The 26952-nt window shown below is 41.6% G+C and overlaps 1 protein-coding gene across 1 annotated transcript; it reads right to left on the reverse strand.

The window, feature by feature from the left end:
* Positions 1 to 771: 771 nt before the first annotated feature.
* Positions 772 to 26823, reverse strand: LOC144935157 (uncharacterized). Its single transcript, XM_078861617.1, has 10 exons — positions 26474 to 26823; positions 22696 to 24793; positions 21246 to 21345; positions 19567 to 19647; positions 16851 to 16955; positions 12949 to 13090; positions 12354 to 12483; positions 10319 to 10446; positions 7070 to 7150; positions 772 to 4236 (listed from the first exon to the last, which is right to left on the reverse strand). The coding sequence occupies exons 1-10, from the start codon at positions 26553 to 26555 to the stop codon at positions 4148 to 4150; spliced, it is 3036 nt and encodes a 1011-aa protein (XP_078717743.1). The 5' UTR covers positions 26556 to 26823; the 3' UTR covers positions 772 to 4147.
* Positions 26824 to 26952: the final 129 nt, after the last annotated feature.

Genomic DNA, 26952 nt, shown 5'->3' on the forward strand with positions numbered 1-26952 from the left:
CAGGAGTTGGCTACGTCTGGTGCGAAATAAGTTGTACATACATGTCAGAGCTTATGGGAAAGTGTGCTTCCTACTGTGTATAGGATAAAGACGCCACGTGAAAATGTTTTCAGAATCCACACAAATCTCTTCAATGGGCTGTTCTCTGCCACTGATCTGTGAGATTTCCAAATGGTATTCGAGGTCTCATGATATGATATAATAGCACAATTGGAGTAAGTTAGGAAAAAAAATTAACCCGTAAAAACAAAGTTTTTCACTATAAATCCTTTATATGCGTGGCGGCTAGAGTCCTCTCGTCCTCTGGCTTGAGATGGCTGCCACCTATGGGTAAGATGATTGTCTGGCAGCATTAAGCAATTGGTAATTAAATATTTTTAAAAAATTCCCTAAACAGTGAAATTTTGGAAAAAATTTTCACGAAAATTAATTGTCACGCACAACGAGTCTGTGTGCAAAATGTCAGCTCGATTGGATCACGGGAAGTGGGTTAAAAAAACAACCGAAAGATTTGCACGGTCGTAAGCAAGCAAGCAAGCACGCAAGCACGCAAGCAAGCAAGCAAGCGAACTTAATATAAAGGATTTAAAAACACGCCATTCAGCCTGGGTGAAATTTAATGAGCCGATTCATATAGAATTTTCTTTACAAATACTAGTTGTCAAAAAAGAGACTTGTCCGAACTTTATAATTCCATAACTGATGTATTATTCTGAGTTGTTTGGTTTATTTGATTGGGGATTTCTGCATTGTTTTGTATTGTCCCAAATATGTTGTTTTAAAAAGCAGTAAAATACATTCTATGCAGTATTCTGTTGAGAATATTCTCAAACTTATGTTACGGTACATTCATCATTGCAACACAGGTGAGAATGTTAGGGCATAACACACACAAGCACTGCAGCTTGCAGTGCTTCACTGAATGTGACATTTACAACATGTAAACCTCATGTAAATTGTCCCTCTTTTGTAATTGGGATTTCAGAATCAGAATATTTATTTGTACTGGAGGAATCCGATGGGCTATAAAGCTCCTTTTCACAGATGTCCAATAGGGGCGAGAAAGAATGTTAGAACAACAAACAATACAATAGCATGATAGTCGTTCAAAGTACAAGAAAGGTCGACAAATCACCCAAACACATGAAACTCAACCATTCCCATCCTACCAGGCAAAATCCGCTGAGGTATTTATTATTCAGAAGCGACCTGGACACAAATGATCGCTCAACAAAGTTTTTCTTTGGGTCTTTCGGTAAAGCCACGTAGATAAAAAAAATAACCAAAATATCACGACGTTTCGATCGCAACACAAGCAATCATCATCAGGTGAAAACATATATCGGGACTGCTTCTGAAGCAGGATGTTATATAGGTTTGAGATGGATGTAGCCCAAGGGTAAGTGGGCGGGGCTAATTTGCATTTATAATTTTTTTTATCTACGTGGCTTTACCGAAAGACCCAAATCATATGAATTCCTGCAGTCACGAAAGCTTTAAGTCAAGAGAAAATATGTCAAGGACTATAGTGTTGTTTTTCAAGCATCGCTGGGCATTGCTTAACTGGGAATGTGTTTTTAAGCTACCAAAGTGCTGTCGCCAGCCACATGCCTTGCTGATTTATAACACTCGAGTGGTTCCTTTGTGCAAGGTTACGTTTTTAAATTGTTAAACATTTTAACCACGGCCTCGTGTTTTGATTACACCTTTTGAATGCGCATTGAAATGCACCGTTCGCTCCGCTGGAACACTGAAGTACCACTTACGGTTCTGCAAGTCACTTTCATGAGGAAACACTGCAGCTGAGACTCAAACGTCATTTTTTGTTTTCTTTTTTTTTTGGTCATAGAAGGCTTTGTACAGGAGTCGAATAGCAGTTCTCTGAAAGGATATAATGTTACACGGTGGAACAGAACACCGGTTTCAGTAGTACCAAGGTTTTTTTTTTGGTAATGTGTTACATGCCGTACAGTAAATAATTAACCAGATGCCATCCGGTCATCAAGGCTGAGTTTTTGTTTTTAGTGAAAATCAAATCACTAACGGCCCGATCTGAAGGCTGAGCGTGGTCTGCAGGGGCCTGCATTGGAACCCGTGCGTTCCAGGTGAATTCCAAGATGTGAGAGTGAAGGCAATAGTCAAGATGATTCCGCATGGGACATTGGAAGGGAAGAGGAAATAAATGGATCAGCTGATGGGACAATATAATAAGTTGGTTGTATGGATGTTGAACTTCTTTCGTAGGCAACCGCGCTAATTGGAGGTGCAGGATGGGACTCTCTGTGAAAGATGAACAACATCTGTCGTACACATCAACCCTCAGTTATTAGGATAGCACCAGATATATCTAAAACTTTTTGCTTTTAGTTACAAAATGGCTGTGACATGTATTCCCCCACATGTGAACAGGATTTGTCTTTAATTTAGAAAGCTATTTGGCAATTAACTAAAAACGAGATCTTAGATATGTTTCAAACTCAAGACGATAAGCATGGTTAACATTTTCGTTATTTTTGTTGTTAAATAGGTCCCGTGCCATCGGTCATGCAGAGCTCATCATCAATAATCTACGTCCCTAGTTTATTCTGGCCACGATGAGTTTTTTACTCGACTGTGCGATACAAATGAGTCAAGTGCTGAGACTGGCAGACTCACAGATGGACACATGACATTTCTTAATATGGAGATTTAGTTTTAACAACTCAAAGATGCCGAATAAAAATATACATTTTTATTAATGTACACCACAGGATTAATTCCAACAAATTTGAAGCACTTCTACTTGGAGTGATATCACGTAACAATACAGCATTTATCATAAAGTATAACAAAACCCGTGAGACTACTTTTTCAACAGAATACCAGTTATATTTGAACACAATAAGTGATGTAATGCATAATTTACAATTAATAAAAATGTATTCTAGTTGTTTAACATAAAATAGCGTGATGTCAAAATATTCAGCTCTGACAATCTACTATATATACACAACCTAAATATACAGAATCTGTGATAATATACAATCCACCAAAATGAATCAAGATGTGTTTTTTTTTACCTACACATACACGAGTATAAGTATCTAATAGTATATAGAGAATTTATCATTTATATTTTTCAGAAAATTACATCTCTAAGAATCTGATTGACTGAACCGTTACAATACGTCAATTATCCATTGCATATCCAACCATCAGGTATCCATCCTGACCAATGAACCGCCCACACCCCAGTGTTTGTGCAAGGTGTAACTGTCATGTTCCATTAATGTTCACACATTTCACCTTTCCACAAACAGTAATGTCTTCTCAATCTCGTGTGCAGTTACTTCCAAAGCACAGTTAAGCATGTCCCCACATTTAAAGTGGTCTGCACTTTATTGTTGGTCCGGTGACCTATTTGTGCATGGCGCAATTGCCCTTTTCTCTCGATGTTTACATATCTGACCTTTTCAGATATCCACCTATACCCCGGTCCCCAGCGAGTCATGTATGCGGCGTAGCACTGCAGCTTCAAGGAAAAGCACACACATGCACAGGCCAACACCGGCCGTTGCACAGCGACTCGATTGTATGCACCTGTGCACAGCATTAATGGCCGTGCTCGCGTTTCTGAGGTGTTCTTCTGCTGCTCCTCCCTTCAATATAATCCACTTGGACATGGAGCTCATGCTGAGTGTGACGCTTTTGACGTTAATTTGAGTCAACTCGGCCTGTAAGAATGACGTGGTAATGGTGGGTCACATGCACCAACACCTCGACAGCATTGGCGCAGGGGAATATCTAAATAAATGTTTATGTCCATTGATCAAATTAGTACTGTATAGAGATAATTTAGAGATACCCCACTGATATATAACGAGCCTTCTCATGGGTTATTTTTTTTTTTATCTCAACAGGCAATTGAATATTGTGTAATGGCTCCATATTGCAGAGAGGAACTGAGAAGGAAGGCAGTAACGTGGATGGAATGTCACGAATCCGATTCTCACGCACGGACAGAACATATTCCCACAAAGAAATTGGTGAATGTATCACGTGCACAGGATGTCATGGTTAACGACCCGCAATTGCAATCGACACGTGCTTATTTTCCGCTTATTATTGTAGTGGTGTATCTGTAAATGGATCGACGCACGTATCTTGTTTACTGGATGATCATGGCGACGAGAGTGACGATGATTATTGTCAGGGGTTGAACTCCAGTGCTTCCGACTGCACCACCAGCTCCATTTCCTTGAAGAAATTAGAGAAAAAAGTACAGTAATATTTTTTTATTAAACTCACACCATCTTAATGCAAGCCTACTTTGGAAAATATAAAATTTACCAGGCTCTCAAAGGTCCATTCGCTCTTTCTCTCCCCCGGCCGCTTCGTGGTGAATTTCCACACATCTCTCTGTGTGTCTCGGTTTGTCAAATTTCACACTTAACTCCTAATTTTAGCAATCTTTGGAGATCGTAATCAACCAAGCTATGCGTTAACTGTGTGTTAGCCGACTCTCTGTGTTGCATTACATTTCCAAAAAAAATGCTACATTTTGTTTTCTCAAACTGCCTATTTCTCTCTCTAAAATTTACCAGGCTCTCATAAGTCCATTCGCGATTCCTCTCCTTCGGTCGCTTCAGGGTGGATTTCCACACAACTCTCTCTAAAATGTACCAGTCTTGTTGGGTCTTTCATTGACATGCTAATTTCTCTGCTCCAGCAGACCCACCTCTTTATCTGCCCCCCCCTCTCTATTTAAGGCCTCGACTATGTTGTGAGTCTCTCTCTGCTTGTGCGTCTGTCTGTGTGTCTCTGTGTCTGTGTTTTGTCTCTCTCTCAAATTTAGTTCTACCTGATGATGGTTGCTTGTGTTGCAATCGAAACATCGTATTCTATTATTTAATGTATTTTCTTTCTACGTGACTTTACTGAAAGAACCAAAGAATATACGTTTTTTTATGAACATACAGGGTGCTTCAAAAAAATGTGAACACTTACATGGGACTATCGTTTTTAATGGAAAAATAACGGATAATACACTGTAACATGATAACAAATGGATGTTAATAATTTCAAAAAGTCAAAGAGTCTCCACTTGTTCGCAATCAGCCAACACATGCCTGGAATATTCCCCAAGTGGTCTCCAGAGCCCGGAGGCACATTTCTTGTGGTATTGTTGCAAATTCTCAGAAATGTTAAACATTTTTTGAAGCACCCTGTATTACAATCAGCTTTTTTGTGGCCTTTACAAATGTATTTGCAAAGCAATAATAACGTTGATTCGAGTCCCACCTATAGATAGATGGTCTCTTGAGTACTGTAATCATAATTACAGCTTGCAGGGTTTCTTTAATTCAATAATTCTAATTGTCAAACCTGAGCAGGGAACCATGTGTACCTTTCAATTTCTGAAAAGGCTAATCTCGTGATATCTGAATATTCATCGGCAATACGGTGACACAAATTAGATTTTCAAACAGCTTTAGACAAGTGCTCATTTGAATTAACATTGTCCTTCTCAGTAAACCACATCATAATATGTATGCGACAATTGGCACATCTATTTTATCCGCCAAAAAAACCCATTAAATAAGTATCATTATAATAATTCGTTGAACGCTAATTAGAGCATGGCTTTCAGAAATTGTGCATCATTGGCTGTAGGGAGGTCTACAATAGATCAGGTGAGATGTATTTGATATAAAGTTGTCTCTAAGGAACTTCTGTGGAGGAGTGACAGCACGGTCGTTTGCGCACCCATTATAAGCCCGCAAACCTGACACTCAATACCCAGCTGAGGATAACATCCGTGGTGAATGATATCTGAATTGGTACTTGCCCCCCCAGAAGAAAGTGGAAACAAATGACGAGATGTGCAGTGGACACCTCTGGGCGATCTGTCCATGGATCGTGATGATGATGACTGGCCCCTCTACCCACCATGCCCTTTATTCACCAACTCGCACTGACCAGCATGGCGAAGTATGGTCAAACAACCCCTATGACCGGCAATGGGTTTACTGGGCGGTAAAGTATTGTTATAACGTAAACCTATGCAGCTTTGCGGTGTAACTAACAGATGTTTGTGACATTTGCTTGAACAGTTTAGAAATGTGAAGATGTGAAAGAAGAAACATTCTTGAAAAAGCCTCCAGAAAACAACTACTGTATTCACAAAGCCGCATAAACTGGAGTCATTGTTATCCCATCTGACTTCCGCATTAAATTATCTCTGTGGTTGCACATCACCAGTGTGAAGAACTATCAGGGGAGGTACTGTGACTGTTGCTCTTTTGAGCCATGTTGACATTTTAATCAACTTCAGCACATGTGGCAGAAGTAATGCAGTTGGTACATATCGTGTATTTAACGTGCATGTGCTCATTAACAAATACAATTCCTAACCGATGACTCGACTACGATGGGTATGCAGTAATTAATATGTGTGTGAATTGCAAACAATGCTGTTATTGGTTTGTGGAATACATTATTCATGTCAACTAAACTGCTTCTTCCAGTTATGTAGAAAAATATATTTGCAAATGGGAGTTCATCATCAATGTAAAATGTCCATTTTACTGCATTTAGAAATACCCTACTCATCTTCAATAACAAATGTACTGCAGTACTGTAATTATTATTTCATTTAAACAATAATATTAATTACTCGGAAGAATCTTAGATTCCAAGATGCATTTTGTTGAAAAACGATACTGTTCTAAGACTTTGGTCATTAGCATTGGAAAAATACAAAATTCACAAAAAAATCTGACGATATTTTTTGTTTAACAGCGATGCTGTCTGGAATCAGAGGTTACACAAAAAAATACAGAAACAACTTCATGATAACAAGCGGAGCTACGTTGTCAGCAGAGAACGGTGGAGCAAAAATCCAACACCCGAGTATGCTCCAACGTCTATGGCTCCACCCCCACGACCTTCACGGTGTGAGGAGGCCCCCATCTGCCAGTGGATTGCCAAAAGGGCTGTACTTGCACGGTAGCAAGGAGGAGTCTACTCCGCTATGGATCAGTGAAAAATGCAAATGTTAATTCGCAAGTGCAGCGAAGACCTGAATTACCTTGGCAGCGCTTTGTTGCGGAGAACTTTCCGAGATCGTTACTAAATGAGATGGCCTCCAGCAACCGTAAATCCACGTCACCTGAAATGAAACCCAAAAACAATGTTCATGCGTATTACCAGTTATTTTGTACTCCTTATATTTCACTACGGAGTAGAGTGGTGGCACGGAGGTTCGCACACTGCACTATTAACCCAGTTTGATTCTAAGCCACGGATAACGGCAGTGGTGAGTGATATCCCAACTGGTCCTGAGCACACCCCTTTTTAAATCCTTTATATTAAGTTCACTTGCTTGCTTGCTTGCGCGCTTACGACCGTGCAAATCTTTCGGTCGTTTTTTAACCCACTTCCCGTGATCCAATCGAGCTGACATTTTGCACACAGACTCGTTGTGCATGACAATTTATTTTGTCCAAAATGTTCCACTTTTTAGGATTTTTTTTTTCATATTTAATTTAAAATACCAATGTGATAAAAATGAAACTCTTACTTAAGAAAAACAGAAATGAATAATAAAATAAAACCGATGCCACGCATATAAAGGATTTATAGTGAAAAACTTTTTTTTACGGGTTAATTTTTCCAACTGACATTGGCCAGCTTGGTGAAGTATAGCCCAACAATCAACCATAACTGATAGAGGGCGAGGAGGCCTAATCCAGTAGTATATTGAAAAAGGGCGGTAAAAATGTTACTAATTATGCCACACTTAACTTTCATTTATTTATTACCTGTGCAATATTGAAATTCTGTGTCCAATCTGATACAAGATAGTGGCTTTCCAATATTTAAATATTGGGATATTGTAATGAATATGATTATGCAATATGATCGGGCTAATTAAAACACCTTAGGTGTAGCCACATTTTGGATCACATTTCATTGTACAGACACATTATATAGTTTGTTTTAAAATATTTTTGTTACGTCAAAATATTAAAAACGCAGACTTTTGACACGCTGACTAAAATACATTTACAAAGTAATGCTGCATCAATCCGAAATGAATATATTTCAAGATGCCTCTGCCCAGTTTGTAACTCTCTGTAGGCATTTATAATTTATAATTTGAAATATATGAGCCTGTGCCAATGATTTTCTATCTAGATTTGAAGCTTTCGTGACTGCAGGAATCCATACTCTTTGGTTCTTTCGGTAAAGTCACGTAGGTATAAAATAAAACAAATCACGACGTTTTGATTGCAACACAAGCAATCATCATCAGGTGGGAAAACCACAGCAAGAAAATGTTTTGCTGAAGTGGGAGGGAGAGTTGCCGTGGTAAGAGGTTATATAGGTAAGAAAGGGGGGAGGGGCAAGGGGGGAGAGAGAGGGGGGTGTGGGGTAGGGGGAGGGGACGCGAGGCTGGGGGGGGGGGCGAGCCCTCTCAGCCTCCCACTTCTAGCGCTGTGACTCAACCTCGCTGTGAAGCTTGAAACGCAGCATGATATTTGCAAATTAAATACTTCCTCCGAGGACAAAACACACCGTGTTAGAGCACTACCGAAACCATGCATATGCACATTGTGTCTTCCTTGCTACATACCCCCCTCTCTTTAACGTTATACAGTTTCAGAATGGAGATAGAGTACTATCATTTTAGATGTAGGTTTATCTTTAATGTAAGGCTTAGTGGGATTTGAAAAAAAACGTTACAACTCCATGATCACCGATTCAGTTTGTAAACATCCTGTTTGTGTTTTTTCAATGCACAGTTATTGTATTATAGTCTGTTCTTGTCTCCCACCCTTCACACGCATCGCTTTAAATCGCAGACAGAGCGGCCACTGTGATGTTGCAAGGCTGCAGGCATTGAATTACAACAAGCCAACCCCAAACTAGAACTCCAAGAACACAAAGGGTTTCTTCTTCTTCCCCTGTCCCCAATTTAAGTGGCATTCACCGACATCAGATGAAATTTAGACCGAGCTTATGATCAGTGGGATGAGTAAGGGGATACATTTGATGAGTGCAACAATTTCATTGGAAAAATATCATTTTTTTAAAGTTTATAAATGTTTTTTTATTCGACTGTTTCAGTCAGACAATTAAAACATTTTCCATACACTACTGTGCGATATTCATATGATATGATGATGATAATGATTCGAGGTTAAAACAAATAATTCCTGTGGTTATTCACATTTACAGGTCAAATGCGTGAAATTACATCAAAGCACAGTGAAATGATTGACTAATCGATAATTTATTGATAAATTGATACACTGATTGAGACATTTATAAATGATTGATGATTAATTATGACATTGATAAATTATTGATGAATTGGCTTGCACAGTTCTGTGTTACTGTGATATCATATGATGCCCTGATGACTGCTCTCTTAATCACAGGATAATCAATCAGGCGAGCACAACAAACTGTGATGACTGCACCCGCACAAATTAATTATAATGCTTATATTAGGTATCCGAGGAAGGAATATTTTAGCGTTATGCTAAAATTCTCCACCTCAAATTATTGAGGCCAAATTTTGTTCATGCCAATTTGGAACAAAAATAAGAATAAGAGTTTGGATAAGGTAAAGGACTATCACAGTTGCATCAAAAGCAGCGTTATTTAATGACGTTGTGATGAATCCCACATGGAGTTAATGAGATATTAAAACTATATCCAGGGTATGTAAGGACATCCGCAACGGATGCATCCCTGTGGACATGTTTTGCAAAGGGATGAATATGCATTTGCAGTCACAGTACTTCAGTGTAAAAGAAAAGAAAAACGCAATGATTATAATGAAAATGAATATAAGGGATTGATTGCTTTTTCCACTTTGCCGCATACTTGGCAACAACATCCTGCAGGCAAATTATCCATGAAAGGAAATGCAAACTATCTGTGCTGTGGCTTATCATTACATGTAATCAAAGGCCGACATTCCAGTGTAGTCACCAAACTCCACATGTGCCATGCTTGAGCTTAATTCAGACCAATGATCTAAAGGTGGAAACTGGGAATTCTTTGTCTTTTTGACTCCATGTCACTGGCAGTACATGTCAGTGGAAATTACAGAAACCGTACCAGGTGCGGGCAACATGTGAGGCATTTTTCTCACCGACACTGGAGATTTAAAATGCGGTGCCGATTCCACCTTTTGATTTTAGGGCCCTGTTGGCTGCGATTTGCATTTTGCTAAAAGCATTCCTGCTAACAGTCCAAGCAGACAAGGGTGTTATTGTACGTGAGAACGTAAAGCGTGACGGTGTTTTTGTGATTTTTTTTTTACCTGCGACCAAAAAGGTGATGTTTTGGCAAGGTGAAGACACGCGCAGGGGGCTTGAGGTGTCCGGCAGTAAGGACACCCTCCACACGGCGATGTTCAGGGCGCTGGCTATTGTCCGTCTCAACTCATATCTTCGCAAAGACATGAGGCATCGGAGAGGGAGGGGGGTTCGTGGTGGGTGGGACAGGTGGGGGGGGGGGGATTCAGGCCAATGACAGGGTTTACACGATATTTTTACAGTAATCTTTACACATTCATTTATATCAACAGATATGCGCCAAATGTGTCACGTGAAATCTTTACAGCTGACTAAGGTAGCAACCACGAGCATGCTTCGATCAATTTCAGTAGGCTTTAGTGTCACATTCCGAGAGGCAAATTACTTGGTTAACCGATGATGGGATTCATATATCTTTAAGTGTTTAGCACAAGACTTAAAGTAATTTACAACTTTAAAATAAAATCAACAAAACTATTTTTTTGAGAGCCCAAATTTTAAGATGTATGTATTTTGAACTTATTTCACACCATCCGTAGCCAACCATGGTAATCGAATTTTTCTACTCGTAATTATAGACTCTACTATAGTTTTGCAAAATTTCCTATTTCTTAGTTTTGATAGATCATCATTAGAATGTACATCAGTCACATTGGTGATTATCGTCCATGTGTACGGCATTTTTATATGCCATATTTTGGCTGGTGTGGGATTAAAAGTCCCTAATAGTACCGCTGCAACAGCGAGGAACCGTAAAGCGCTCTGTGAGAGGATGCAGTAAGAGTTCATCATGATGCTCTGGGTGGTTATAATATTAAGGCCTGACTAATTGCTTATTAGTGGTTTAGGTGATTTGCCGATCGGCAAAACCAGATTGTCATGGGGCTTGAGGACTAACGTGGTTGGACATCGAGGGAAGTGCAGAATTTTTTTTACCGTTTTACTGTGATTCTATGTGTCTATGTTTAAGCTCGCTGCATTCACTAACCAAAATTGACCAATGTGGGGAAGTACGGTATAATACCCCCCATGACCCAGAGAAGGGGAAGACCTCATCCCACAGTGGATTGCTAAGAGGGCTGTATATGTGTGCAAGTATTGTTGAGCCAACCATCGTGTTCATGCATAAGTGCAGGACTCTAATTTGGATGCTTCCAATGAATATAATTTTTGCAACTAGAGAGGGCCTCAACTTGTCTGCTCTCAAGCAGGCTTACAATGAACTCATTCAGCTGCTAAGTGTGCCAACACAAGTACTATCAGTGATTTGGGAAGACAGTTTTGTTCGGGAAGCTTTCGTGACTATGAATCGGCTGATGCAAAACGCATTTGAGAATCTGAAAACTGTCCTTTCTATTAGTAGTAGTCGTAACATCATGAGTAGTATTCAACTTACACACATTGAAATTGTTTCAATGTATTTACCCGGATAATTCTATACACAGTATCTGGTAGTTGCTGTTTGGTTCACAGGGATTCTTCTCACCTAATAATTTTGAAACCTGCAAACAGAAGCATCTCCATGCTCCAGCAACCACAAGCGTGGTTTCCATATTGGTCAACTGCTTATAAACAGCGAGGTTGCATTTTTAGTTCTTTAACACTGATAACGGGTGTCAATTGAGGATCCCCAACTGCAGTGGTGCAGCCAACAATTTGCAAGTTGGGGATGTTCTGTGAGAAAAATATTCCCAGTGGTTATTGGTTAGATTACATAAAGGATCTGCAAAGTTCATCCCACACTTTCTTACAGAAGCCAGGAGTTCTACTACACTATAACTAAATTAGATATACCGTACGCAACTACTGGCTGCTGTCAGTACCGAGCCTGCTGTCCGTGCACGACCGTGTATTTAAATGTTTCCGTAATCAGCATTTGTCATCTTGGCACGGACTAAAAAAAAAATACCATGATTTTTGTCCAAACCTTCGTGGATGTCTCACTTTGCAATATATATTTAACAAGACATGCGGTGGTGTCTGGACACCAATGACACTTGCAGTGGCCATGCCCATGCCCGACTGACAACTCCGCCTCACCTGCTGTAGACGACGCCCCTGGGGAAGGAGAGAGTGGCGGATGCTGCGCCGTCAGCCGGGGCGATGGTGCCGCAGTCCAGTATCGCTCCCACGGGCGTGCCGTCCCACACGGCCAGCGAGCGCCCCACCACTGGGTCACGGCGCAGCACACGTGCACGCAAACAGAGTCACACGGTGGCCCGCAATCGCCACTCAGCACACGATGGTGGTGAAGCCTCACACGTGTGTATCCACAACTCTCGCAGGAGCCAGATGGATTTGTTCCATCACGAGACAATGAGAAACGGCAACAGCTTGAGGAGGCTTTCATCTAGCAGTGGATAAATCATGGCTGCTGATGATGATTTGCTTACTGTCTCTGTTCTCGCTGTTATCCACAACCACAACCTTTGTCTTTCTTCTTCGTCTTGCGTGTGGCATAAATGAACAGAAACTTAAAAGTCTACTTCCAAATTTGGAAGACACGCGACGGCTCAGGTGAGCCTGAATAATGAATTGCTGCTGTGCCTCCTTCGAATTTGCCGAGTTGGCGGCGGTTCGCAACGTGGTCTACGGTGCCTTTGAACGCCACCAAAAGGAACGACCCGACACTGACCCGTGGCATCTCCACCAAGCGGCAGGTTTGCCTCGTTGAAGACGATGCGGGATCCCAAGGGCAGAGGTCCCTGCTTGCTCGTCAGGTCTCCCATCTCGCAGTGAAAGGGCCGGCTCGTGTCACAGCTCCTCCCCTCCCCCTCCTGTCAACGTTAACACGGTTACAATGTAAACCTATAAGCGATTTTCTTAGGTTTTTTCGGTAAAGTCACGTAGGTAAAAAATTAAAATTAATAAAAGTAAAATAAAAATAAAATAAAAATCACGACGTTTCGGAGGCAACACAAGCTTCCGTCTTCAGTGGAACCGTCACATTTAAATTTTTTACCTACGTGACTTTACCGAAAAAACCTAAGAATATGAATCCTTGCAGTCACGAAAGCTTCAAATCTAGAACCTATAAGCGATATTTAAAATTTAACACGCAAGGCCCCATTGAGCTGCATAGCTCTTTTTTTCGGAAGCGACCTGGCCACAAACGATAGCTCAACGAAGTTGGCTTATCTCGTGTGGAAATGTATAATAGCCAAATACTCGAAACGCATGTTGATTCTAAATGTGGAGGGAAAAAACGGGGGATACGGATATCACTCGCTGGCAAGAATCGTACTCAGGGTTTCCTGGTCAATAGTGGAGCGCGTGAACCCCTGCACCACTGCTCCCACCCCATCCTCAGTTCAAAACCAAATATAACTGGGGGGAAATGGGTTCTTATTGTAGGTATTGTAAAAACCGAATTTAACTGGGCTAAATGGGTTCTTGTTGTTGGTATTGTGCAAATGTCTTACACGGGCATTGACTAAAACAGTCTGATGGATCCACAGGATGCACAAACAATGCAGGCAGTGAGTCATTTTGCCTATTTGTTGCCCATAACAGTTCATGCTTTAGCGATTAGGTTTTGTTATGAAATCAAAAAGGTCAAAAGTACATCAGTGCTTGCAATACGGCTTATCGGGGACTTATCTTTGTTATGATAAAGCAACTCAAACCAGTTAAAACAAATTGAAAGTTCACACAAAGCAAATAAGTATAATGACAATAAGTATCGTTAGTTTTGTTCGATGGTAAATGCAGACATTTGAAATGCTTTGCTTAGGTATAAAGCAATACTAACAATGGTGCATTGAACAATTGAATATTTATGAAGGGGTAAGAGGAATTGGAGATGCAGCAGATTTGTGATAGATTTCTTAATGCAGCATGTCTTTTAATGCTCTGACATCTAAGTATGACCAGGGCCTAATCTCAGTCAGAACTGTCGTGGGTTGTGCTCCAGAAAATATGTCTCCCGCCGACATCGCTGTTGGGGTTTGGGGGCCCTGGAAAATATTCCGTGAGAAATTAAACTCCAAGTATAACTAAGTATAAACACCGATTTAAATATATTTTTCAATTACAGTATGAGAACATTTTAACTAAATTTTCTGATAAATGAAGTGAGCATTAATTGAATTATTCTAACCTCCAATCTCAGGAGTGCTAATTAATTACCGTGACTTAAATATGCACCACCTGAACCACTGGTTTCTTTTTAATGAGCGTCAAGGTAAGAGCACCTGTTTGTATGGATCTCTCTGTGCCTGGGTACGGTTGAAAGCATAATCCTGGATTAGCTATTCACCAATGTTTCCATTCATTATCGCTCCGCAATCCATTTTACCTTTGGGCTTAGTTAATATTTCCTGCAAAATAACTACATTTTAAACAAGGCATGCCTATAACCTTATGCAATGAAAGGTCGACTACAGCACTGGGCTATTGTGGCTGTATGGCTCTCTCATTTGTTGTCGGGTCGCAGAGGAACCTCCTGGCACGTGGAGTGAAACGTCGGACATTGTGCCGAACAACACGCGGTACAACAAGAAAACAGGGCTTCGTTAACGCAGCTTACAAAGTCCCAACAGCAGCTCCCGCTACTGGACTTCACCCTCAGAATTATCTTACGAACAGCTAAACCAACAACGTTGTAATATTTCAAAACATCGTGCCACATTAATGAGAATACTGCCATGTTGTGTGATTTAGAAAATGCTAGAATACCTTACCCATAGTTTAGGAACGCTTTCCAAAAATAGCTTAAGCTAGAATTCGTCGTAAGCCGGATTTGGGCGACAACAGACAAGGCGACCCGAAGAAAACTAAATAAACAACTTATATACACACCAAGAGACTCTGGCAGTAATCGTGTTTTGCGTACTACATAACTGAGCATGGCAGAATGTGGCATTCTGCAGTCAATCCTATTGTATTATTTCACCACATGGTAGAATGTGTATGATATTCACTGTGGGATTGCCAACAATAGGAAATGTAAGACTCTAATCCTGACGTGCGTTTGTACACGAGCAATTATAAAGTTATATTTATCTGCTGTATATAATTAAGTGAACCCATGCCCATGGTTACCTCGATTATCCACGCGCACTGGTCATCCTTACTTGGGTTTCTTTTTTCAAATGGATTTTACAAAAATGCAAATATTATTAAAGACTTTCAGAAAATCTCGTCAGCCTTCCACATCCAGCGAACCTCAGCCTCCCAATTCTGCTTCATAGTGATGATTGTTCAGATTATAATGCACCACGACCATTAAACCCTTACTCACCATACATGGGGGGGATGTCCACAAATGGTCATCACTGGTCTGACGAAGTTGGTATAATGGACACACAATTAATTAACTGTACAGCAGTGATTTTCTTCAGTGTTATTACTTTGTACATCTGTAACTGTAAATATTTAATTGTTATTAGCTTATTAAGTGTTGGGTGTTAATTACTTTAAGTCGAAATTTGGTAATGATTTACTCTTGAATTATCTGCAGTTTGTTGAGGCACTCCCCTCAATTAATCCGCATTAGAAAGGTTTTACTCTTCTGAACAATGGTTGATCAAATCCAGCCTCACTGAGTATCCACGCAAGTATTACATTTTCTCAATCATAATTTTCCAGAACGTTGCTTGGCTGGCTTGGAAAATGAATTATTGAGTATAAGATATACTATATTCTGTTTTATTTAACCCTACATGTCTATATTCCTATGATACTGCAATACCATGATGACAAAATAAGGTGAGATGGATGTGGCATGCCCGTTTTATTCCCACAACAGCAATTGTACATTTCCGGCAGAAATTACGCGCTGGTTAATTTAACCCGTAGGCTTTCGCGACCAATATAATTATCCATAATAATTTTTTGGTCAGACCACCGAAGTAAAATGTGTTGTAAACTTCCTCCAACGAACACAGCCAACTAATAAAGTTGCCACGGGAATCAACGTGATAAATGTATTACTGCTTCAGCACACTGGCGTGTTGTTCTAGGTTGTGAGCCGGCTCTACGGCATACCGGTGTGGTGAAGCAGTCACATATTGGCACGTTTGTTCAGGGGACAACCCTTATTTACTACTTACTAACTATTTACTAACTATTTTTTTACGATTTTTTTTTATTTTACCAGGTAAAGGCCCACTGAGCTATATAACTCTTTTTCAGAAGTCCACAAATGATAGCTCAACAAAGTGGCTTATCACGTGGAAATTTATAGCAGCCAAACACTCGAAACGCATGTTTCTAAATGTGGAGAATAAAACCGGAGGGCCCGGAGAAAAATCCACGCGACCACGGGGAAAACATGCAAACTCCAAATATAGAGGCATCAGGGTCGGGATCGGACCCACGACCTCCTGTACACCAGGCGAGGTAGTTAACAGCTCGCCATTGTGGCGCTGTTATTAAACGGCCGTGTTAGGTGGAGGGCTTAGAACACACATTTCACTTAAGCGATCTGACCCAAACTCCATCATGAATCCGAAGCACTGATTGTATGATAAAAATTCACAGTACTGCACACAAAAGGGTTCAATGGGCATTAGGTTGCAATGTGAGTCGGCTCACCTCTGAGTAGACGTTATAGGGGTTGTAGAGGCCTCCTAGCCGGGAACACCGCGCCGTGCTGCTGCTCACTGCTTCGGACTCATTATGAACCTGCCATCTGTACCCCTAGGCAAAGATGGTGCACGGCATACACGAATGTGAATGTGTGTGAATGTACGTAGTGTACCCTCATAAAAAAAAAACACATTAGCTTTCCAATCAACATCTTCAAAACACATTCCATATATGTACTGTATATGAAACTGCTTTCATTTGTATTACCATGTCATATTCTCAAACACTTTGAACACCTTTAATATTGGTCTTCCCTTTCTATAAATAAACCACATAAGTGCAATTATAGTCACGATAATTATCGAGGTCCCCCATGTATAAATAGGTGACTGAAAATAATACTTAATGAGAACTTTATATCCTACAGAGATACCTTGGAAATAACAATTCAGTGCCTTCGTCTTAAAATGGTCGGTGTCTTTCGTGAAGCCCTCATTTGACGGTTGTGCGGTGGTTAACGCACTTTGCTGTCAACTCAGCATCCTCAATGCATTCCCTACCACAGGTCAACTTGGCCTGGAATAAGTAACTACGACAACGGTGTGCAAACATCAGAACCGAGGAGGCAAAGCTGGTCAGATGTGGTGCTGACCATACAACCCCCTCGAATGCGATGTAATGCTTGTATATATATATATGTTGAACTTCTTTTGCACCATACGTAGCCAACCGTGCTAAGCGGAGGTGCGGTACGAAATATTATAAATAATATGTAATATAATATAAATAATATAAATATTCTGTGCTCACTAACAGAACTTGCCCCAATGGTCAACAAGGCTATACTGGGGATGTTTTTCTTTATTTGTGTTTATGTTGGTATTTATTTAACAACATGCACTACGAGATAAATGTTTCCCACTACTTAATGTTTAACATTTGAATGGCATAATAAACTGGCATGATGTAAACAGAACACGTTTGACTCAAACACGCCCTTATATGGTAAGTTAGAGCCTTGTTTAGAAAATATGTAAGAGATGTTGTTGATGTTAACTCCCCACAGATAGCTCAACTTTGTAAATTCACCTTTTACATTCATTGAATCCATCTAATCTCAACAAAACATTATTTGTAGACGATGAGATTTGAATGGCATATCAAGTTTCTCCACAACACTCCTCATTATTTGTGAAGGGTTTCTAAAATCCAATAATTGCTTGGACAAAGATTGAGGTGTTTGATTGCACGGGAAAAATTAACGGATTTTTTTTTACAAACAACTCCTGGATTTTGCTTCTGAAATAACTTGGTGTCATCCAAACGAATTTTTAATAATTTAATTGCCTTTTTTGCTGATACTGCAGATGCACTTATCCTCCCTGAGGGCCACACAGGATTGGGCTGGGCTCCTAAAGTAATGACTGCAGAGCTGCACTTAATGCTCTTGATGCAAAACTGTGATGCTTTAAGTACCGGTTTTTTCCTTCTCCACTATAAATTCATCCACTACAGGTTATACTGCATTATGGTAAAAAAAAACCTCTCCAATTATCTCAAAGTACTGTAACATAGCTTCCTGCTCAAATAAGTGATAGTTATGGATACATTTGGTTACAACCCTGACTTAGTTGTAAAAAAAAAATCTAAATTTTTATGATGGCATGAGTCTATGCATAGAGGACAACTGCTGTTAATATGACTCGGTGTGAAGTGATGGGCTGATTCAACCCCCCAAAACTGGATTTGAACTTTAAAAACGCGATTGTTAGCTGAGCAGTTGAACCACTAAGCCACCCGGATTGATTTTAAAAAAAGTGTGGTCGTGGTAAAATTGGACAGTGGATAACATTCCATTTTGGGGGAATAACAACACATCCACTGATCAATATACATTCTAAAGCTTTCAATGAATACATCACCTCGCATGTGTAAAAAGTGATATATGTAAATTCGTATGTGTTGTACGTAATGGGTTTTATGTGACCTCCTGAAGTCACTAGAGGCAGCTTTGTTCACCACAATTTTAAAAAGATTATTGACATTTTAGTGAATTGCAACCCACAATTCGTGACAATGCATTGAATTGCCAAAGGGGTGAATCGTATATGGCTTAATTCTCTCGGTGCTGATGTGACGCAAAGTGCTTTAACGCCCATTCAGAATTACTAATTAGTTCTGTCGACAAACGATTCAATGGAACAGCTCACATTGACATCACCTTTCATAAAGAATGGTTAATATAAGTACAGCACACGCACTGCATATCTCATTAATATTGAAATGTTCAGTAGTAACTAGTAACACTGTCACCTCGTATAAAGAAGTAGGTGTCAACATTAATTGGTAAAAAAAAAGTAATTCATTGGTAATTTACAAGTAAATTGAGACACCGCAAAGCAAATGAAAAATGTGATTGAAGTACTGTGAGGAGAAACAAACGTAGGGAGAACTCTGTTGTATCTCAACACATAAACATGTATTAGTCCATCTGCCGATTGGCCCTCCAGAACAAAACAACATCCAGCAGAACATGTCCAAGCAAGCAATCTCTGGAATGGTTTCAACATTGTGGGTCTCATTAGCAGAGGCTGATGGACTAATTTTTTTTAATCTACCTGTGGAGAGACAGAAACGGGAGTTCTGCTTTTGTATGCTTTGCCCATGATGCACCATGGCAACCCACGATGAACTGATGTAAGAAGGCAGGGGAGACCAATACCTGGGCATTGGGATTGTCGTACTGCAGATCCACCTCTATAGTGGTGTCGGAACCACTGCCGTCTGGATACACCAGCTGGGACTGCAGAGGCGAATGTAGAGGGATTGATTAGGAGTCGGGTGGAGAGAGAAGAATTGGTACAAGGTAGAGAGAGATTTGCGACAATGTTTGTGGGGCAAGATAGGCCCGAACATACGCTGTTACAATCATCACAGAGATTATGCAATTGATTTACACGCAGTAAAAGGAAATATTCATGACATAATTTAATTTATACAAAACTTAAAACTGCCTTTGGGCAATTTCGCAATTTTTCTAAATGTGATGACATTTTAAGCGGAGCTTCGCTGATTTTATTGAAGGAGATGTGGTCTATTGAACACAAAAAACACGCTCACATGAATTGGGAGCTCAACAAACTAACATCTCCTCTGTGTGCCGAGCTGTGTCAACTGTAGCGAAAAAACTTCTGGTGGTAAGACATACGATTAGCATCACTGTGTCAACCATGGCTTTCCTTAAGTAAAGTCACCAAAGACGTCATTTACAGGGTAGAAATTCATCATCCAGTGAAAAGAATTTGAAATGTTTCCAGATGTTTGTGGTCACGATTTTCTTTTTAAAGTCCACACTTTAATTTAGCGCTGACATTCGTGTGGGAATCGACCTTGAGGACTAAAATACAGTTGCTATGAAGAGGCAGTGGATATACAGCAGAATGTAGGAACAAATGTCTTCTGCCCCGATTAACTACAACAGCCATCGAATGTTGATCCATTACTCTAGGCGCTTGTCACAATGCTAATTCCGGTGGGAGCTATTTCTTTGTTGCAGAATAAACACATTCGTTCATTATGGGTAACTTATTACCGATTAAAATGATGAATTGACAGATATTACACAACTTTTTGCCGTGGTTTAAGGGCTAGCACATTAGACTCGCATTCCACGGGTCGCCAGTTTAATCTCCTGGCATGACAGGTGAAACAAATCTCCTGGCCTCTGTCCACACAGTAGTTTAAGTTGGTACACAATATTTGTCAATCATTCAGCGGGTAATGCGAAGTGGGGTAATCTATATGTACTCCCACTTCTTCCCAGCCATTTAGCCAGTGTAGAAGGCCAAAATACCCTGGAGAGAGAGGCTTTCTATAGATCACGTTAGCAGTGGCGCGAGCGCTGCAATATTAGCTTATACACAACTTTACGCACATAATGTACTCGGCCATCTGAGATTAATTCCCAGCCACTGCTAACATCGGTAGTGGTATCTGCGCCGGTCCTAGACATCCTATCACCAACCCATACCGAACAGAGTGGTAAAACAACCTCCATAACTTACACATCAATAATGGATTGACATAGGGCTATAAATTATAATTCTTATTACACTGGCAACTCTAGGTATTACCAAACAATCCATGATACCACAATACATCTCATATAACAAGGGAGCAAAGATTGCCATAACTCGATTTTAAATGATCCTCGAATAGATAAATTCCTCAGGTTAACTTCGTGTGTCCATTGCACTTTCGGGTCGCCATAGAAAAAGCAACTTCTTTGCTCAAAAGACCTAACCCAAAATAAACTGACTTGACTCTCATGCCAACTTCCCCATGGGTATAAGCTGTGACGCCGTGGCAGGCAGACTCAGACCACCCTGCATCTTGGCTCACCAGCAAAATGGTGCCGTTGATTTTGTCGCTGAAAGACACGCGGGCTCTCAGCCACTCGGCCTCAGCTGGCTTCTCCCTGCCCAAGTCGGCGCACTGCAACCTGGCACGCCATGCCGTAGGGGTTGGGGATGGCACAGAGGGTTGGGTGTCAGCGCAGTAATGGTACAGGGTGGGCGAAGGTGGGCAGCGGGGGGCATGCAGGGCACGAGTGTGGGTTTTGTGGGCACCGAGAACAAAGTAGAACGATGTCAGCGCCAACCCGGATTTGGTTTCATCACGAAGTGCGTGCTTTCATGATTTCTATATCCCAGCAGAAATGGGCCCACCCTTGTCAAGGCTATACATATGGCAGCAGTATTGGCCCAACCATGCAATACGACTACGGTATCTATCTTGATTTGAAGCTTTCGTGACTGCAGGAATACATACTCTTCGATTGTTTCGGTAAAGTCACGTAGGTATAAAATAAATCACGACGTTTTGGGCGCAACACAAGCGTCCATGATCACATCATCAAGTGTCCGTGATCACGCCATCACGGGTGCTTGTGTTGCGTCCGAAACGTCGCGATTTATTTTATTTTATACCTACGTGACTTTACCGAAAGAACCGAAGACTACGGTATCTATTGTTTATGAAACGAATTGTAAAGGATTGGCTCTGTTATGGCTTAAGATACAGTCAATAACTGAATAGAACAGAAAATGGCAGAATAGAACATTCTAATTGAGTATATTTCACTTATATTTTACATTACATTCCTTAGTAGATTACTTTTATCATTACTATTATTTTGTGAACTTTTACATTGACCATTTTGCCATGTGAATGTATTTTGGCTGAAACATTAGCGTGAATATGTGTAGAGGGATTTGTAATAGGTTGCAAATGCAATGCCACAGATTAAAATTAGTTTTTATTTTAGAAAGCACTGTGAGAATGTGTCGACTTTATTCACATGTTTCATACAATGAAGCTCTAACTAGTTTACTTGAAACAAACTTTAGGTGATATATCTGATGCCCTATATCATGGTTTATTCCAGCAAGAAATATCTAAATGTTAAGACGCTCTTTGTTTCATGTTTAGTGTTTAAAAACATCGTCTTTGTTTTTACAATAAATGCTATATCTGGCAGTACTTCGTGTGCACTGTTGCTGATGAAGGCTCTTTAGTGATAGATTAAACAAGTACACGACGTATACTTTTATAAAATGTGTGTACTTGTTTCATTCATTAAACACACGCAGAATGGGTACGTTTTATCGAAAATATAATCTTTGAAAAATGCAAAACAATCACAAACGCTGTAACTGATAAAATGTTAGATGTCAACATTTAAAGTATGTCACTGTCAACAATCTAGTCCAAAGTAGATATACAACAAAACCTGTTGCCTTTTCTAGATACTATAATTGTTCCTATTAAAATAACTCAAAACTGGTCTCACCTGGAGCCATTGTTTCTGTGGATTACCACAGACCTTCCGGCAATGCTGTTGATGCCTGAGAGAGGGAGGTTCGTGTCAGAGTAGTTCCCTTCCCTCTGATCTAGGTCCCTCAGCGGCCCAAATTTCCCACTGATGTCGCCGACCTCGTACTGGTCGGGCGTCCCATTTCCCGGCGCAGGCCCCACCACAACGTCCACCGAGAAGGGGTTGAAGTGTCCACGCACGGCCCGGTCGGCGCACACCGCAGGGTCACTGGGCGGTAGTGACCTCGGCATCGACAGGATGTGGACATGCAGCCCGGACACCGCCTTCTGCAGGTTAGAGAACTGGACCAGTACGGACGTGGAGTCAAGGTCGGAGGGCTGCGTGAATACCATCTGGCCCTGCACCGTGCCACCGCCTCTCCACTCGCCCGTCCTAATGGTGACGGCTCTCAGCAGGGTGATGTTGGCGCAGGCCAGGCGTCCCAGCCCGGCGTCTGGGTCGTGGATGACAAAAGAGTGACCCAGGATAGAGTTCGACCCCACGAGAGAAGAGGTGGTGTCGGTAAAAAAGTACTTGGATTTGACAGTGCCCAGTGTGTTGCTTATGAAGATCTTGCCATGCTTCCCAGCATAGTCCCCGGCCTCGCAGCGATATGGGTTGTCTGGGCGACACTCGGCGCTGTAGATGCTCTGGCTTGTGTTCACTCCGTGTGGGTTGAAGTGGCCGCCTGTGCTGGAGCACATGTGTTCGTCCAGGTCTGTCACGAAGCTGATGGGGAACTCATGCACGTGCCAATTGTGGTTGGATGTTGAGGGTAAGGACACATTGCCATTGGCGATTTCCACGAATATGTAGACGTCAGAATAAGGGTCATTCTTCAGCTGCCGCAGAAGCACCCGACCCACGACAGGAAACCTGAATAAGGCCATGGCCGTGACAAACTCTTCTTCTGGTTCTATCGAGGCACAGAGCCACCTGGAAGCGTTGGGGTGATGGATCACCATGGAGCGACCGACAATGCTATTGGGGCCAAAGAGAGGCAAGTTCCAGTCCATGTACGCTATGTCAACAGTGTTGCCAAGCAAACTGCCATGCCGACCGCTGAGGTCTCCAATTTCGTATTGGTCGTGGGTTCCATTCGGGAATTTAGGGTAGTCAAGGCCACGCACATCCAAATTGAATGGGTTCCAGTGGCCTCCCACATTGGGGTCAATGCACAGGCTTTCTGTTGCAACATAACGCTGAGGCACTGGGAAATTGTGCACATGGTAAGGGCCGGCCATGCCTCTGAGGTTTTGCAGAGAGACTCTGACTTGGGTCAACTCAAACATGGAATTTTGCTGAAACACAAAATCACCCTTCACCCCATTCATGTTGACCTGTGCTTTAGCGGTCTTTAAACTTAGCGGGATTATTTTTGCACAGCTTTGAACGCTCGCTTTTATCACCAACATACGCCCAATGACATCGCTAAAGGGAAGGTTTACAACTACGTGTGATTTTACTGACAAGGTAGAAGCACCGACGGTGACAGATCCCAGTTGAATTGACGACGCTGGGTTGACAGCGGCACACTGCATGACTTGAGCTTCACTCGCAATGTTCACCAAATGCATGCTCACTGTCTTCATATTTGTCTGTCCGAGTGACAGAAGATCGGTGATTATCCTTAGCTCTTGGCCATCGACCTGCCTCAAGTAGGCAACCCCAGCGACGGGACCGAAGAATTTGGCCTGTGCTGTGAGCACAGGACCCTGGGCGTTTTGGATGGTGGCGCACACTCTGGAATCCGTCTCACCATCACGAGAGAGGAGCAGCGAATGGTCAGCGAGTATCCGCACACTCGTAAACAGCTCCGGGGCACTCACAGTGGTCGCTCCGTCATTTGAGCCAATGCTTATATTGTGGAGGATTTCGCCAATGAGCTGCTGGCTGCAGGGATTGGTGGAGTGGCCATAGAGCACCGGATAGGTGTGTACGGACAGCCTCCGTATCTCCGACCCCATGCCAGAGATGTTTAGCTTCACCGAGGTCAGCGTACTGTCGAAGGTCACCGAGCCTCTCACCCCTGCCATGTTCACTTCTGCCACGTATGTCTGCGCCCCAGTGTAACCTGCAGGAATATAGCACACCAGTCAGTCATTGCCTTCGCAAAATGAGATCACTTGTCAATTGTCAAAAAGTTGGGTCTGGAATTTCTGTCCAAATATTGATTCCAATAGGATTATGCAGTGTGAATTTAAATGTATGAAGTGTAACTGATAAATGTTCCAAGAATGGCACACATCATGTCGCTAAATATGATTTGCGTTGTTGTCTATGTTGATCACACATTAAAATACTGAGGTTTATGGGAGTGGGAGGTATTATGGGTAGATGAAAAAAAGGACAGTATGAAAAATGGGGATTAAAAAACTCATGTGAAGAATTACACACAAGCAAGTAATACGAAGGTCACATAGATCCGATGGCGCGTGGCCTTTTTAATAAATTGATAGATGTAATAAGACATTGCAAAATATGTAAATATAAACTCTTATGGTTATGGAAAGGCCTTCCTGTACTGTACCGTGTCGGTCATGGGAGTTGTTTAATCATACTGCACCACACTTATCAGGGTGAGCTGGTGAAGAGAGAAGCCCAGGACTGGTTCAGGTATCACTCACCCACTCATGTTAGCTGTGGCCAGGAATCGAACTCGGTTGGGTTCATTAATACATTGGGCGAACCACTGCGCCCACCGCTCCACACCCTTTGTTCATAGGGGTGCTTAAGCATATGAATGCGATAAGAAATCAGTCCACGTAATCTACAGTGACTGCATTTCGTCACAATAAACATGACGATCTGTCCGCAGCACTTCACATTTGATTTTGAATGGGTTGCAAATGAACGTACTCGACATATTACAGCAAGAAAAAAAACGTGTCGAAACGTACGCAGTTGTAATTTCGTTTAACTTTAGTTTTTTGACAACTGTTATTCTATCTTTAAATTGTGAAACGCTGCCGTTTGTTCAATAGAATACCCTGGGCTTATTCTCAAGCAGGAACAATGCATAGTGAGTAATTCGAAACTAAAAGGGTCACTTTTAGCCCACAGTAAAAAAAACATTAAATGCAGTGTTTGGCATCTGAGCTCCACTGCAACATCAATCGGGAGGTGTTCCGCAAAACGTACACTCATCAATGAATACACTTCTTCAATTCATCATTGTATTTATTATAGTAATCCGGGTAAAATTAGCAAACGCGTGTTGTGACTCCCTCTCCGATGATATTGCAAGTCTCATAAGTAAACACCAACAGAAAAAAACCCGCGATGAAAGCCGTTCCCGGTTACAAAATGACCGTGTCAAAGTTTCCACATATATTGCGTATGCATGGTCATTCATGTGCATTTATACAACATGGACAACCTGAGTGGCTATTTAGAAACGTTTGTCCCCGTGTGTTCATTTGATAAATCATGACACTTGCAGTATTAAAAAAATACTCATTGGTTACAGCAACACGCGTGGTTATATAGACACAGTCAAGCATGTCTATGTTTTATTATTTCGATTTAAAGCTTTCGTGACTGCAAGGATTCATCTTCTTAGTTCTTTCGGTAAAGTCACGTAGAAGGGAAATAAAAAAAATAAGAAAAATAAAACATAACAAAACAAATCTATAATTTATTATTATTTTATTATTTCCCTTCTACATGACTTTACCGAAAGAACCAAGAATATGTTTTATTATTATTATTGAGACGTGCAAGTGAGTGAGTGTGCCGTGTGCGCTTTACGAACCGCAGCAAGTGGCCCAGAGGATGACCCGAAGCGCATCGCGCAGCAGGCAACAGCGCACGGGGCGAGCCAGCAGCACCGACATCGTTCCCAGTGTGCGGTGTCGAGGAGCTGCGTCGTGCAGTGACACCCAGCCCACCGGATGATGACTCCACCACCCCACCCTCCACTTACCCAGCTAGTCACTTCCCTTGGCTCCCAGCCACACGGCTAATCACCTAACCACCCCCCCCCCCAATAGTCCGCCCAGCAAAGCCGGTGAGTCGTTCCACCGGAACCCAAACACCCACTCACGCCGCCAGCGAATACACTCAGCACCCAGCCGACTGTATAATCATCTAATCACCCCACTAAACCAGCCAAGAAAAAATTCACCCACCCACTCAACCAGTTAATCACCCAACCTATACCTCACAGTCCACACACCCAGTCAGTAACTCCACGAAGCAATGCGCCAGAGATTCACACAGCCAGATACTCAA

The sequence above is a fragment of the Lampetra fluviatilis genome, chromosome 12 (assembly GCF_964198595.1).
Source record: "Lampetra fluviatilis chromosome 12, kcLamFluv1.1, whole genome shotgun sequence".
NCBI classification, from domain to species: Eukaryota; Metazoa; Chordata; class Hyperoartia; order Petromyzontiformes; family Petromyzontidae; genus Lampetra; species Lampetra fluviatilis.

Coding starts and splice junctions, on each gene's coding strand:
- LOC144935157 (XM_078861617.1), bottom strand. CDS start 26,555: ATGTCGGTGCTGCTGGCTCGCCCCGTGCGCTGTTGCCTGCTGCGCGAT. Junction 19,648..21,245: donor TCAACGGCACCATTTTGCTG/GTGAGCCAAGAT, acceptor TCGCCTCTGCAG/TCCCAGCTGGTGTATCCAGA. Junction 13,091..16,850: donor CCTATAACGTCTACTCAGAG/GTGAGCCGACTC, acceptor TAACGTTGACAG/GAGGGGGAGGGGAGGAGCTG.